Source organism: Podarcis gaigeae, assembly GCF_964106915.1.
Source record: "Podarcis gaigeae genome assembly, chromosome: 1".
Classification (NCBI taxonomy): domain Eukaryota; kingdom Metazoa; phylum Chordata; class Lepidosauria; order Squamata; family Lacertidae; genus Podarcis; species Podarcis gaigeae.
This window is the reverse complement of record NC_139678.1, coordinates 65,096,539-65,111,537: the sequence shown is the minus strand read 5'-3', so window position 1 is coordinate 65,111,537 and position 14,999 is coordinate 65,096,539. Positions and strand designations below refer to the sequence as shown.

General features: G+C 43.5%; 1 protein-coding gene across 1 annotated transcript; it reads right to left on the bottom strand.

The window, feature by feature from the left end:
• Positions 1-301: 301 nt before the first annotated feature.
• RCN1 (reticulocalbin 1) lies at positions 302-14,994 on the bottom strand. The gene is made up of 6 exons (XM_083752379.1): positions 14,362-14,994; positions 9,802-9,995; positions 8,768-8,946; positions 7,227-7,287; positions 3,804-4,003; positions 302-1,634 (listed from the first exon to the last, which is right to left on the bottom strand). Exons 1-6 carry the CDS (start codon positions 14,601-14,603, stop codon positions 1,527-1,529), a joined length of 984 nt encoding a protein of 327 aa, XP_083608505.1. The 5' UTR covers positions 14,604-14,994; the 3' UTR covers positions 302-1,526.
• Positions 14,995-14,999: the final 5 nt, after the last annotated feature.

The following is a 14,999-nucleotide window of genomic DNA, read 5'->3' as shown; positions in this document are numbered from 1 at the left end:
AGGGATAAACCCTGCCCCTTGATATATAAATTACATTGCATGTTAACATTCTTATGCTGTATCTGTATGTTTCCCTCCCCACTTGATATCACAAGCAGGAAAATTTCATCAGGACATGAGCAAACTAGCATTTTAAGATTTTGTATGAAACCCTTCTTCATTCCCACTTTAAGACCTTTATTATCCAAAAGATGTAATATTTTTTATCGTTCGTATCTTCAAGTCAATACAGGCAAAAATGCAATTGTATCATATGCAACAGCTCATATGCATTCTGAAAGACAGCTCCTCTCTAAGCCCCTAAATTGAAAGCTTTTATTAGCTGATAGCATAAAACCTCCTTAAAGTGGCAATGCATATGTATATACACACATACAACAAACTCAGACTCTTGTGCTGTATAGCCTCTCTGGAAATTGTATTGAATTTCCAGAGAGGCTATACAGCACAAGAGTCTGAGTCCAAAGGCTCATGAATGCTCACAAAAGGCCCAGTTTGGAAATGCGGCGTGTCTTCATTTCCACTGTGAAATGACTGCTATCCACCCATAATATTCAGCAAAACCCACTTCATAAATATGAAGTGGATCACTCTACCAAACACAGGGAAAGCAGCAGCTCTGCCGTTTGAACAGAAACATCACACCGTGTGGCAATACTGTCTTTCAAATGCCAATGAGATTTATTGGTTCTAATTTAGGACGATGTCTTTAAGCCAAGGCAGGAGCTTCCAACCATTCATATAGTTCCCTCCACCCAGGGCTTCTCCATCTGCAAGGGAACGTGAAAGCCACCACTGCCATGGAAGTGGATGGGAAGCCCAAACTCTGTACACATGGAAATCCCAAGGGAGGAAAGTGCTGTTGCATTTAGGTCCTGCTTCAAGGCTTCCCATAGGCAGCTGGTTGGCCTCTGCAAGAACAGGATGCTGGAACAGATGGCCTGATTCAGTACAGTTCTTCTTCTGTCCTTATGAAAAAGTCTCCTCTACCAAAGGAAACCAGGCAGGAAGACTATCCTACCTATTGTGCAATCCTGCATGCGTCTATTCAGAAGTCCCACCGAATTTAACAGGAGTTATTCCCAGCTAGACGTGTACAGAATTGCAGCCTGACATTTTTGAATGTGTTATGAGGGAGCACTGAACCATTAGCAACCTGCCACACCCACCCACAGTGTGATACACTGTGGGTCAACAACATACAAGGGTATCCTATGACGCTACTCGTCTTCCATGCTACATTTTACAAGCCAAGTCTCACCAATGTCAGCGAGAATTCCAAGTCTGAGTATTTATGGCTGAGGTGAAAGTGTATCAAAAGCTATAACTGAAAAGTGCATCCTCAAAATTATACTGAAATGTATAATAAAAATGTGCAATTAAAAAAGTGGTAAACCTATTGTATATTCAACAATGCTAAAAATAGCCTTATTAAAAATATAATCTGCTAAAATAGCCGCTATTACTTTGGTTATATACAGGAAAACATGACCCAAGTCTCTAGTGTATTTGCTTCTCAAAAAACATCATAGCTCATCATGGTTTTTTGTGAGGTCTTCTCCATAATTTGTTGCTTGGCTTCCAACAAACATATTCCAGTTGTCCAGAATCTCTTCTTTGGTTAACATGTGGTCCTGGAGGGGGTGGAAATGAAAATCTTTAGTATAATCTAAACTGAGCTTCTATTAAAGGGTTTGAGTGCTGTGTCTAAAAACAACAGAACTTTATTCTGCTCTGTGATTCACTAAGAAAAGACCCTCATGGCATGAGGCAATATACTCATAAGCTGTATTTACTCAAAGAGTGGGCAACATAAGCACTCTTTGTGTTTAACCAAATGTCAGTAGAGCTCTGAGGTTTACCAAAGTATAAAAGTATCTAGTCACATACAGACACCCATCCCCACCAAAATTATATAAATGAAGGCTATGTGTCCTCAGAATGCTGACAGACTGTTGGCCAAAAAAACGAATATGGAATAGTGTCCTGGAGGGGGACATGACGGACCGACTGGAACACTAAACAAGAGCACTCTTTTGAAATTTGTAGTGGAGGCTGGTCTATTGCCCTGGACTATCTTATGTCAATTTTAGGCTGCCCTTGGATTTTTTAAAACATATTAGCTTTGTATTTGTAGGATTTAACTTTATAAATTTATAAAGTTTATAAAGATTTTACTTTATCAAGTTTCATTGCTAGAATCTGTTTCTCTTATATGCTGGATAGGCATGGACGTGGGAGAAGGCAGGGAATATAAACATATCAATCAAATAACACAGCCTACACCAATATCTTTCATATTTCTAGTTGCAGAGTGGGGAGTGTCTCTGAAACAATCAAGCCCAGTTCCCTTCTGTATTATGGAGTTTGATGTGAATATCTGGGCTCCTCCAGCATAAAATGTTTCCCCGTTCATTGCAATGGCAGGATTAGAACATGGAAAAAGAGCCCTGCTGGATCATATAAAAGGCCCATGTGGTTCACCAACATTTTTCTGCTGCCGCTCACCAATAACTGGTAAGCCAAAGGCATATATGGAGGTAGCACATAGGTATCATGACTTGTAGGCATTGAAAGTTCTGTGGAATTTATTTGCACACTTCCACTGATATGAAAAGTTAATACAGCACACAGAATTCGATGCAAATATGACCACACAATGATCTCAGAATTAGAACACTTAATGTAAACTCTTATCATTTGGGTCTAACATTTGGATCTCTACCACTTCCACCATAAATTTTCTGTGTTTCCTGAATGATCAGTGGGTGGCATTAACGTAATCATATTTACCGTATTTTTCGCACGATTGGACGCACTGGACCATAGGACGCACCTAGTTTTTTTGGGGGGGAAATAAAGGGGGGAAAATTTCCCTTTATTTCGCCCCCAAAAGCAGGTCAGGGAAACCGAACCAGGTCGAGGAACAGCGGGATAGTGGCACTGCGCCTCCCTGCTGTCCCCCAAGCTTGTGGGGCTGGCTGATGTCTGCCTGGTGCGCGGGGCGCTCTGCTTCAGCGGGCCCCACCCGCCAGGCAGCAGGCTGCTATCTGCAGCGTGGGGAGCCCTGCGGGGAACTCCTGCAGGGCTCCCCACTCTGCAGATGTCTGCCTGGCGCGAGGGGCACTCTGCTTCAGGGCGCCCCTCGTGCCAGGCGGCAGGCTGCTATCCGCAGCGTGGGGAACCCTGCAGGGAACTCCTGCAAGGCTTCCCACGCTGTGGATGTGTTCCCGAAGCGCCGGGCGCTCTGCTTTCAGGGCGCCCGACGCTCTGGGAAGCAGGCTGCTATCCGCAGCCTAGACACGGCTAGCGGAGCGCTAATCCCGAAGCTTGGGGCGTTCGGAGCTCAGCGTGCCCCAAGCTTCTGGGTGCCTGCAAGGTCTAGACGGCTAGCGGAGACCTTGCTGGCACCCAGAAGCTTGGGGCGCGCTGAGCTCCGCAAGCCCCAAGCTTCGGGATTAATGCAGCGCTCCGCTAGCCGTGGGAGAGCTTGGTCTCCCACGGCTAGCGGATAGCTTCCTGAAGCCTGGAGAGCGAGAGGGGACGGTGCGCACTGACCCCTCTCACTCTCCAGGCTTCAGCGAAAGCCTGCATTCGCTCCATAGGACACACACACATTTTCCCTTGCTTTTTAGGAGGGAAAAAGTGTGTCCTATAGTGCGAAAAATACGGTATATCAATTTTTTTAGTGATCTCCTTACAGAGTCCTTCAGGTTTGACTCTTGGTAGGCTGACATTATATAAAAAGGCAGCAAGTAAACCAATAATCTACCATTCATGAACTCTGTGAAAGAACTAAGTACCTTGTCGACATCCGACTCATATACTAAGTGTCTGGCTTCGGCTTGTGCATGATCATAGTCTTGTGGGAGAATCCAGTGTCGTATCTCCTCTTTATCCATCTTCCCATCCTTGTTGAGATCCCGAAAATCTGCAAACTGCTCCCGTTCAGTTATTACCCAGTCAGGTTCTGGACCACCATCTTCATGTGCAAACATATCAGCTGAGAGCAGAGGAAACAGCGTCATGTTTATTATTTATTGTTATTTGTTACACTTTCTTCCATTCTTAACTTCTCCTGGTTATAAATCCTGGGGAGGGGAGGCTTCACTCTAAATACTTTCACAATGATGACCTGCTCTCTATGCCTATTTTGTGTTTGCTTGGTGGTAGGTCCATCTTGTCTTTATCTTCATTCAGCATTTTGCTGTGCCAGCTGCTGTCAGGGTAATAATGCCAATCACCACCATAAGGAGGCAACCCCCACAAGCTTAAATATCTCACACAACATATATACATTTTCCCCTTTCCTAGAAGCTAGATCTGCTACTCTGATCTGCAACTTCCTCTCCACAACAAAGCAGTAGGCCACATGAAGAGCAGGAAATAATGTAAGATGATGCAAGGCCAATAAGTACAACTTAGTAGGTGATTTTGAGTGCATCTTTGAAGATACAAGTCATTATATATGGTGTATTAGAAAGAGGTGTCATTTTTCAGCTATTGACTGCGTAAATTACCCTTGTGAAGACAGATGGAACACTGCTATGAATTACCTATTGAATTATGACTTATCAGCCTAGTACCTTCACTGTTATCACTACGCCCATACCATTCAATAACTGTTCTGCTACCTCAAGGGAGGGGAAGCTTTTCCAGCTCACCAGGCCTCCCTCTCCTCCATCTAGACAAGCAAGAGGCATTAGCAAAGTTCAAGGACATATTCCAGCCAGAAAACAACATTCAGGGTGAAAAGCAGGGCTCACTGAGGGGTATGGCCTGAAGAAAGTTCCAGGGGCCATATAAGGAGCCCTAAAGGGCCACATTAGGTACAGGCCTGGGCTTGCTCACTTCTGCATTACCTTATCAAGACCTGACAGAAAAGATGGAGAGCAATGCTCCAGCCAAACACCTGAAGAAAAGCTGCATTCCCATCATACCATCTACTTTGGGCACAATTAACTTGGTCTTGAATATCACCGCTCACCTATAAAGAATGAGAACTGCCCCCAGATAAGCAGGCACAAACATCTTCTACATGTACAGTTTGTTTGTTTGTTTGTTTCATGCTGCTGATATACCACAAATGATTTACATCAGGATTTTTGTTGGTGGGCAGTCTAGTAAAAAGTGATGTGGGCTTTTAACTTTTGTCAACGTATTTGTAATGCTCAATTAAGCCATACGATGGTGGTAATGAAAACCGACATGGAGGCTGATGGTATCTGTCAGACTTTGAGATCTACATGGGGATTATCCCCCTGGCCATTGGCAAGCTTATACAGCCTTAGTGCTGTTGAAAGTTAATACAAAAAAAAAACAAAAACGAACCAATATCTAGGCCCAGTCCGGCTGCTGGCCGAAGTGGCAAGAGTCTTTGCATAAAGGAAGAGTATCCTCTCCTCTCCTCCACACATGTAAAAGAATGACAGTGGTTCTGTAGGCAAGGAAGGTGGAATCTCATAATTTCTCATGAGGAAGGACAAATCATGTGAAGTGGGCAACCATTAGTGAGGGCTTCCATTGGTGGAGAGTGCACATCACACACCGCAATGCACACAGTGCAGGAAAAGGCATATTCCTGTTCATCATTCACACAGGTATTGGAAAGAAGTCACATGCTATCCGTAACTTTTATGGAAGTCTGACTATACTTCTCAAGTGGAAAAAATAAGATCCTACCTGCTACTTACTCTCTTTACCTCTTCCATGTGCCATATTTCTTTCTATCATCTGTCTGTCTGTCTGTCTGTCTGTCTGTCTGTCTAAGATTTTATAACCAGCTCTTCACTGAATATTTCAATCCCAGAACAGGGAACAATAAAATAATAAAAATATACAGTTTTTTTTTATAGAAATGGGCCAGTTTCAACTAAGCAATTGCACTAGTGTGAGCTAGCACAACAAGACCTGCTGTTGCAACAGGCTTTCCATCCCTCTTCTCTTCCTGTGTGGGCCACACCCTATGGGCTCTGGGGGAGGTTGGAACCCCGAGAAAGATTGCTCCGTTTAGCAAGCAGAAGTGTTTGTTCCTCCCAATGTACAAAATGTTCCTCCCAAAGTACAAAAATTAAGAGAATTCATCAAAACCAGTCCAATGAATAGACTAAGCAGAGTAAGGGCTCCATCATAAAACAAGATAAACTACAATTGGAATTTCCAGTTTAGTCAAATACCTGGGCAAAGCAAATAAGGACATATGGATTACTAAAACAATGAAATGGGCTCAGCAACATTTTGCATTCTGTCTCACACCAGGGATTGTCCACTCACTCGTTTCTCATGCTCACGAGCAACTGACCCAGGTTCTTGCCTTCAGTGGCTCAAATCGTTACAAGCACCCTCAGCAAAAAAACCCCACCCTCTTTTTCTACAAAGACAAAAAACTGCATCTCTATTTTGGTTTTTACTATTAGAGTTGTATTTGTTATGCTATCGATGTGGCATTTTGATAAGGTTCCATGTTGCTTTATCACCTTTTGTTATTCATCCTGATGGAGAAACGTATATTTTTTAAAAATAAAATGTAAAGGAGAACTTTGGCCCTAATGCCTTTCACTCAGTAGGTTTCTTCTAAGGCTGGAGAAGTCACAACTCTTTCAAGATCCCCTCTTACGACGCAATCACAATCTTTTATGCTAGGTTCAGAAGTATGGGAAGAAAAAGGACCCAGAGCAACATTGCATCTTGTCTCTGCCAGCAAGTGTCTGTGTGAATAACATCAGAATCAAACGAGCAATAGTGGGAAAGGGAATAAAAGGCAGAAGGAAACTTGGGGAAACAAAAATCATCTACATGAAACTGGATGGCTTTTAGAGAGACTTGTGGGGTGGGAGGGAAGCCTTGGTGCCCCAAGAATTACTTCTCTCATATTAACTCCTTAGTACTGAACAACATTAAGCACTCTGCGGCAAATGCCAATGGTGCTTTGAAAATGCAAGAACATGAGGGGAATCAACAGGGGCCTGCTTCATTGTTACGCATCCAGAACATACCTTTTTGTAATATATGGGGTTGACACAACCAGCACTCCAAAGGCGCCCACTTCCACTGAGAGAACCACAGAGGGTGCCATGTACTTTGGTAATCTGAGGTCCAAACTAGACATGACAAATGTCGCATGCCTCTTTCTCCCCTTGACTTGGGGAGAAGACTGTCCAAACTAGGCATAATAAAACTTTTAAAATAAAATAATAAATATTGGAAATCCCCTTGCTGCAGCTTACCAATGTATTCATCTTGATCCACAAATCCATCCTCATTTTTGTCTATGTCCTCCAGGGTTTCCTGTCACAATAAGGGAAAAAAGCTGTCATTGCAGAGGTGTGTATTTGTTGCCCAAACTGATTATAAAACCATTTCATTCTGAGCTGTCACTTTACATCAAGGGTAAAGTCCTTAACACACACACACACACACACACACACACACACACACACGGAAATATCAATAATGATATAATATTGACAAAGAGAAAATATTATCCCTAAGCTTAAAAAAATCCCCCAAAAGTAAACCCCCAAACTCATAAAAGTGTATTCATTTAAAAATCCGCCAAACTACTAAAATAGAACATGTCCTGCAGATAAAGAGAGAGATATAGCTTCACAATAAACCTTGATAAGTGATAGGGACTGCTATAAATGAATTAATATCTTATGAAATTAAAGAAAAGCTTATTCTAAGCTTAATAATAAAATAAATTTTAATCTATTGTTTGTTTATTTGTTTATTTTGTTTACCACCCTATGCCCATAGATCTCAGGGTGGTTCACAACATAAAATTAAAAAACAAAGGTCTAGAATAAAAGAATTCTATTCTGTCATTTAAATCAGGAATGATGTACCCAGTCCCTACAACTAAGAAAGGGCTGTAGCTTAGTAACCGAGAAGATGCTTTACATGCATTAAGTCTTGGGTTAACTCCATGGCATATCCATGCAGCGCTGGGAAAGACTCTTGTCTTGATACCCTTGAGAGCTGCTTCCAGTCAGTGCAGACCAGGGATGGGGAACCTCTGGTCCTCCAGAAGTTGCTCCTATTATCCCTGCTCATTAGCCATATTATGGGGGAGTCCAAGAACATCTGGACGGCAACAGGTTCCCCATACCTGGTCCAGAAACTACTGAACCATACAAGGCAGCTTTTTGTGTTCCTATCAAGTCCCTGAATAAGGGACATCTGAGGAAGAGCGAGGTGGTGATGGGGCACAGGTGACTCTGTAAACTTCATCTCATAGGCCACTACAATGGACCTGCGTTGTCTTGCTGAAGCAGTTGTGTGCCTGTAAAATCCAGGAGGCTGAAAGGGTTTACCAAAGGCAGGTGCAACAGAAATGTGCAGTTCTGGTTGCACTGACTTACACAGGATGCTGCATTAGCTACAAAATCAGTTTGAAAAACCTTCCCCACACTGTAGTGTCAGCCAATGTAGTATGATAAAATCAGGTTGCTTGTCTGATGGAAGTGCTCAGCAGCACACTTAAAGATGACAACATTCCGGGCAAAACTGGTTCAGGCCTAACCTATCACTTTGCTTCCAAGCTTTCTAGCTATTCATGTGATATTGATCAACATATTAGGGAGGTCACCAAGCAGGTCACGTTTAAATAACCAAAGCAGGATTATTTAAACAGCTTTCCTTCCTGTTGAAATAGCTGGCGACTATTGTCTGGGAAACCTTGCCCTGAAAGATGAGGAAGCCAGCTTTCAAACCTCTTTAATAAACGGAAACCAAAAGAAAGGAGATTGGCTTTTCTGCTGCTTACTAGAACAACAATGTCTTTCATATGCTCAAATTCCTCTGGGTGAAGGAAAGCTGTGAACTCCTCCCGAGTGACTTCGGAATCACCATCCAGGTCAGCTCTTTTGAATCTTCTTTCATCCCTGGGCATCATTTTTTTGAAATTGTGCTGCTCTGTTGCATCTTCAAACTCGGCTGGGTTTTCTAGAAAACCAGAATAAGACAAGATGGAGACAAACAGGACTGGTGAGTATGTAACAAAGGCCTGAGTGATGCCTACAGATGACATGTAACTTGAATCTGACCTGAACCCTTCTAGAAGGAAGTAATCACTCCAAAGGTCTATCTCATGTAGCACTGTGCTTCCAAGAAGATGCCTCTGTGAAGCCCCAAAGCAGGTCTTGAGTGCAGTACACTGCTCCTGCTATCGCTCCCTAGCAACTAGTATCCAGAGCCACCCTCCCTTTGAATTTGGAAGTACTATATAGTGATTGTGGCTAGTAGCCACCAATAGCCTTAATCTCCACAAATTTGTCTAACCCCTTTCAAAGCTAATAAAAGGATAGGGAGAGAACACTTGCTATGTCATAATAATTCCAGAAATAGTATCAAAACAAGTAAAGTAGTCTCTCTTTTTTCTAAGCAAAGTGAGTTTGTGCCCCTGATTGTACTCACATTACAGGTGAGGAACATCTGGCCCCACAGGCCTGGTTAAGCGCATCAGAAACCATTTTCCCCTGGCTCTGCCAAATAAAAGTCCTGCCAGAACTGGTTCCACTCAGGAGTCCCTAACTGCAGGTGAATCCTGCCAGAAGCAGGGCTTACTTTCAGCGCTATATATATAAATAAGCTTTGCTTTAGGCATGGGAAGCAGTGCAAGATTCTCCTTTCACATCTGCAGCTGAAAGTGAAGAATCAGGAGCAAACTATGCATTTGCTTCTGATTCTTCCATTGAACTGTGATTTCCTGACATCCTAGGACAGGTGGGCAAACATGTTGGCTATCACTCTGGGATTCCCAAGTATGCCGGTTCAATTTTGTCTCTCAAATTTACTCACCGAGGTAATAGCCATATGTGGCTTGTTTGTATTCTTCCCAAGAAATTTTGTTGTCTTTGTTGAGGTCATAATCCTTCCAGACTTTTGCCACGTTTTCGAAGATGTAGCGTTTCTGCACTCGCTTAATCCAGTTTTTCAGTTCCTCTGTGGTGACGAAGCCATCTTTGTTATCATCAATTCGATTAACAATTTTCCTGCAGTAATGGAAAAAGTAAAATGGATGATAAGAAACTGAAATATTTCTGCAGGGTTCTCTTGAACAACTATGTTTGCGAGAGACAGGGCTTCTAAATGGTACCTATGATGACCCATTTCTGAATAAATGACATAGTGTGGTACTCAACTAAGTTGAGTACTTAGGAGTAGACACATTGAAATTAATGGACCTAGTTGTTGTTGTTTAGTCATGTCTGACTCTTCGTGACCTCATGGACCAGAGCATGCCAGGCACTCCTGTCTTCCACTGCCTCCCGCAAATGGACCTAGTTATGTTCATCAATTTCAGTGGGTTTATTCTAAGTAACACTCAGAGTAACACTGGTTGCCAGCCACAGATTAGAAATTTTGAATTTAAAGACAGATCAGTAGGAGTCAGAAGAACTTTCTTCACAGGTTTTTATCTTCCAAGAACACTCCCAGGGCCTTTCAAGATGGGCATTTGGAATATTTGTTCTCTACTATCTCTCAGAAAGTGTGTAGGAGAAAGAAGGAGTTTCATGTAGCCAACAACGTATTCTCAGTCACAGTTGGATTGTCCTTGTCATTCTCTGTCAAAAACTCTTCTAATGGAATATTGTTGATCAAGCATGTGGAACTGCGTTTCCACACTTGCTGGAAAATGTGACATTTTCCCACTGTCAGTAGGAGAAAGAAAACCACAGAAACATTTATCATTAGAGAAGAATGTTCTGCTTAGAAATGCAATATGCATGCCAGCTCCCCTTCTCTGCTTACTGTAGCAAAATGACACTACTGTATTACAAATTGCAGTCAGCACAGTGTTTAAATCTTCTCCAGCCTACCGTTGCTCAGCGGTAGGCTACAAGTAGGGCTAAAATCCATCTGAAGACCTGGGAAACCATTGACAGTCAGCATAGACAATATTGAACTAGAACTAGATGGACCAAAGGTCTAAACTTAGATCCTAAATAAGACAACTTCCTATGTGTTGCTATGATCTTCCCTTCATCTGAAGATCACAGGGTCACTCACAACATAAAAATACCAATAAATAATTGGTAGAAGACAGTTTGGAGAGTTTGGAAAAATTAACAAATAATCCACATCTGGCTGGAGAAACAAACTATAAAGATTCTTTTGAGGGAGACTAGCACTGTTTTATTGCTTATGAAAGCAAAGATAAAATGCATCTCCCAGCAGCATACAAAACTTTCTGGCTGCTATGAACATTGTAAACTTGAATTTTGATACTTTCTGATGCTTACTTATAGATTGTTTGCTAGGTTTTTTTTGTTTGTTTTTTACCTTAGACTCTCCTTGTCTCCTCTAGGAGATGAGGGCAGGATTGTTCTGTCCTATTAAAATTATGTTAATAAAAACTCTAAAACAAACTAACTTCCATGCACAAAATTAGATATCAGGGAGGGGCATTCTAGCTTAGTTTTCTCCCTGATATCTAGATGTTTATTTGCAGGGATTTCTTTTTTTAATGGAAGAGCATTCAGTTATTTAAGTTCCCACTTGCAGTCTGAGGTAGTACAGTGGTACCTCGGGTCAAGAACTTAATTCGTTCCAGAGGTCTGTTCTTAACCTGAAACTGTTCTTAACCCGAGGTACCACATTAGCTAATGGGGCCTCCTGCCACCGCCACACGATTTCTGTTCTCATCCTGAAGCAAAATTCTTAACCTGAGGTACTATTTCTGGGTTAGCGGAGTCTGTAACCTGAAGCATCTGTAACCTGAAGCGTATGTAACCTGAGGTACCACTGTACAGTTAACATGGGACCACCATTTGAATTAGGCCGCAAAGATCAGATCAGACGTAGAAAGCAACAGCAAAAAGCTGGAGACACTGGTTTCAAATAAATGATAGTGGAATGAAAGATTGCTGGACTGTTGAAGAAATCTTAATTTCCAACTTTCAGTGCTTATGGACAGTCATGTTGTGAGAAACAAGCTACCAAAGCCAATACGATGATAAGTGCTTGCAACAATTTCCCACAGACCTTTTCAGAGGGACTGGAAGTTGAAGCTCTAATTACCAATCTATGCACTATAATGTTTACCACATGGGGCCAATAAAATTGCCTAAATACAAGATGGCACGAATAATGCAGGAGAAATTATACAGCATAATAAACTCTTCCTTCCATTGGCCTACTCTGTGTTCCGAGTTTGCAAACTGGTGCCGAACAAATTAAGGACTTTTTTTTTCCTTTTAAGAAAGGCATGGGTAAGGGAACTGGATCTGCAACCCCAGCCTGACAGGTGGGTAGCACCACCAACCTCTCAATCACAATGGCATCAGTTGACCAGATTTTGCTCTGGTTGTTTGTACTGGGAACACCCTAATGGCTTCTCTGCCCCTGTTTTAAGGGATTTAGCAGTGAAGAATGAATAGCGTTTTATTGTGCCTATGCTTTTCACACCGATTTTTACCACTTTACTGCAGATATCATTCCCTTTATTTCCCCAAATGCACCGTTAGGTCAGGAGGGAAATCTATTCCTCTTTCTACCCCTAAACCCAGAGTTGGGAAGGGGAAACAGAAGAAACCCCCCTACCCCCCCAACAACTCAGAGGTGGACAGAAGCAGAGCCTCACTTTGCACCTGTGTGCCAACTGCATTCTGAGCCTGGAGCGCTCACTCATCATTAAGGGAAACCTACACTCCCCTGGCCTCTTGAGTGAGATGGGCGCACAACCCCAGAGTCTGGCAAGACTGGCCCGTACGGGCAGGGGTACCTTTACCTTTACCTTTACACTCCTCTACCTTCCATCCTAGCTCTGAGCTAGTGTGGTGTAATGGTTAGAGTGGTGGACTAGGCCTGGGAAGACCCAGGTTCAAATCTTCACTTTGCTGCAAAACACGTTACAGTGGTACCTCGGGTTAAGTACTTAATTCGTTCTGGAGGTCTGTTCTTAACCTGAAACTGTTCTTAACCTGAAGCACCACTTTAGCTAATGGGGCCTCCTGCTGCTGTCTTGCCGCCGGAGCCGGATTTCTGTACTTATCCTGAAGCAAAGTTCTTAACCTGAAGCACTATTTCTGGGTTAGCGGAGTGTGTAACCTGAAGCGTATGTAACTTGAAGCGTATGTAACCCAAGGTACCACTGTATATGATCTTGGGCCAGTCAATCCAGTCACTCAAAGGATTGATTTGCAGATAAACATGATGCAGGCTTGAGCTCCTTAGAGGAAAAAGCAGAAGTATAATAATAAAATAAATCAATAGGATTGCAGGGGGAATTGTTCTAGTCGATATGCACACCCAAACTGATACTGGATTGGCAAAGTAGAGCAATTAAATGAACCTTAAAAAGGGGCAAATGTTTTCTGTAGTGATCTGAGCACTCTCAGACTCTGATCACCCAAGTCCAATAGTGCCCAACTCATCTATAAACTCCAACTCATCAGTCTTCCTTTAAACCTTTTTGGCTTTAGTATGACAACTTTCAAGCCGGTTACTAAACTTCAAGAGGGACCGAAAAGCATCCCTACTGATTTCTAACAGATAGTTTTGGGGGTTTTTTAATGAAATTTTGCCCATTCATTATCAGTACATTATAACTGAGTTGGGAATGGTGGACACCTGCTTGGATTAGGGTTTCTTTTACCCTTGTCACCAGACCTTGTTTGAATCTGATTCTTTATAGTAATAACCCCCCCCCCACACACACACACATACTTTCTGTCTGTAACTTTACACTCCATGCATAGGATGAGATGGGTTCTGGTCCACGAAAGCTTAATAACATTCTTAGTCTTTTAAGATGCAATAACATTATTGCTCTCTTAAGATGACAAAGGACCCTTTGGCTTGCTTGCTTGTTTGTTTGTTTGTTTTTCTGCAACAAGTGCCATCGTTCCTGATCACCATTTTTCCCATAGCGGCTATGGCCAAGTGATCTCTCAAAAGAGCCGCCACCGGCTTTTAATCGACTGCACAAAGTGGGGAACGATCAGAATCCGAAAGCGCCTTTCCTTTCCCGCACAAGTGCACTTTCCCAGAATGAAACCATCTCTCTCTCCCCTCCCTTCCGCGCTCCCTCCATTCCAAGCAGCTTCAGGGGGGCGGGCTCCCCTCTGCCACGTTATCAGCAAATCCTGGGAGCTCTCCCGTCTCTGCCCAACCTAGCACCCTCTGTCGAACTCACAATACACTCTCTAGGGCTAAAAGTGACAACCTGACATAGTGAAAACTTTTTTTTTACGTAGAGCGTGGTTTTGCTTTTGGTTTTAAACTCCATAGGCGCGCCTTTTTATTTTTCCACTTTGGGAAGATGAAGATGGGTGGGAGAGGAATAAAGCGAAGGAACTTTCACCGGGTCAAGTAACTTATGTGGGGGGGGGGGGACTAGGAGGAGGTCGGTCTTACCCCAGCCTTTCTTTGCTCTCCTCTGGGGTGAGCTGGTCGAAAGTTTTAGCTTCTTCTTTACCCAGGAAGGCCTCGTGGTCGTACTGGAAGCTCTGGTTGTCTTCGTGCTGCCGATCGCTGAGCTCGGGCTCCGGGTGAACTCCCCTCTCCTTTCTGAAAGTGGGGACGCCCAAAGTTCCCCGGGTGCAAAGCGACAGCAGCAGCCCCGCCGCGAGGTAGCGGAGAGGGGCTTCAGAGCCCATTGTGTGCACCGGGCAAAGGGCGATCTAGCGTGCAGGAGGTGGGGGGGGGGAGCGCGGCAACGTCGGGGCACTGCAAAGAACCGAAGAAGCAGAAACTTGCAACTTTCTAGCAGGCAGTGCAGGGTCAAGTCGCCTCTTTGCGGGCTCCTCTCTCTGCAAAAGCCTGCCACGTGCTGAAGCGGAGTTCCCAGCCCAGCAGCACCAGCAAACCTGCCCCCTCGCCTTCTCTCTCTCTCTCTCTCTCTCTCCCTCCCCTCATGCACTTAAAAAAGATTCAACGTGGGATCGCACTCCTGCCCCCGATCCCACCCCCAATTGCACAAGGCCGGCTGGAAAAGTGTTGCTTTTAGGAACGCACAGGGGTGACCTAATTTGGGCCGGCCGATGGAATCCCCC

Coding starts and splice junctions, on each gene's coding strand:
- RCN1 (XM_083752379.1), bottom strand. CDS start 14,603: ATGGGCTCTGAAGCCCCTCTCCGCTACCTCGCGGCGGGGCTGCTGCTG. Junction 7,288..8,767: donor TGAAAGACATTGTTGTTCTA/GTAAGCAGCAGA, acceptor TTATTGTGACAG/GAAACCCTGGAGGACATAGA. Junction 4,004..7,226: donor GGATCAAGATGAATACATTG/GTAAGCTGCAGC, acceptor CTCTGCTCTCAG/CTGATATGTTTGCACATGAA.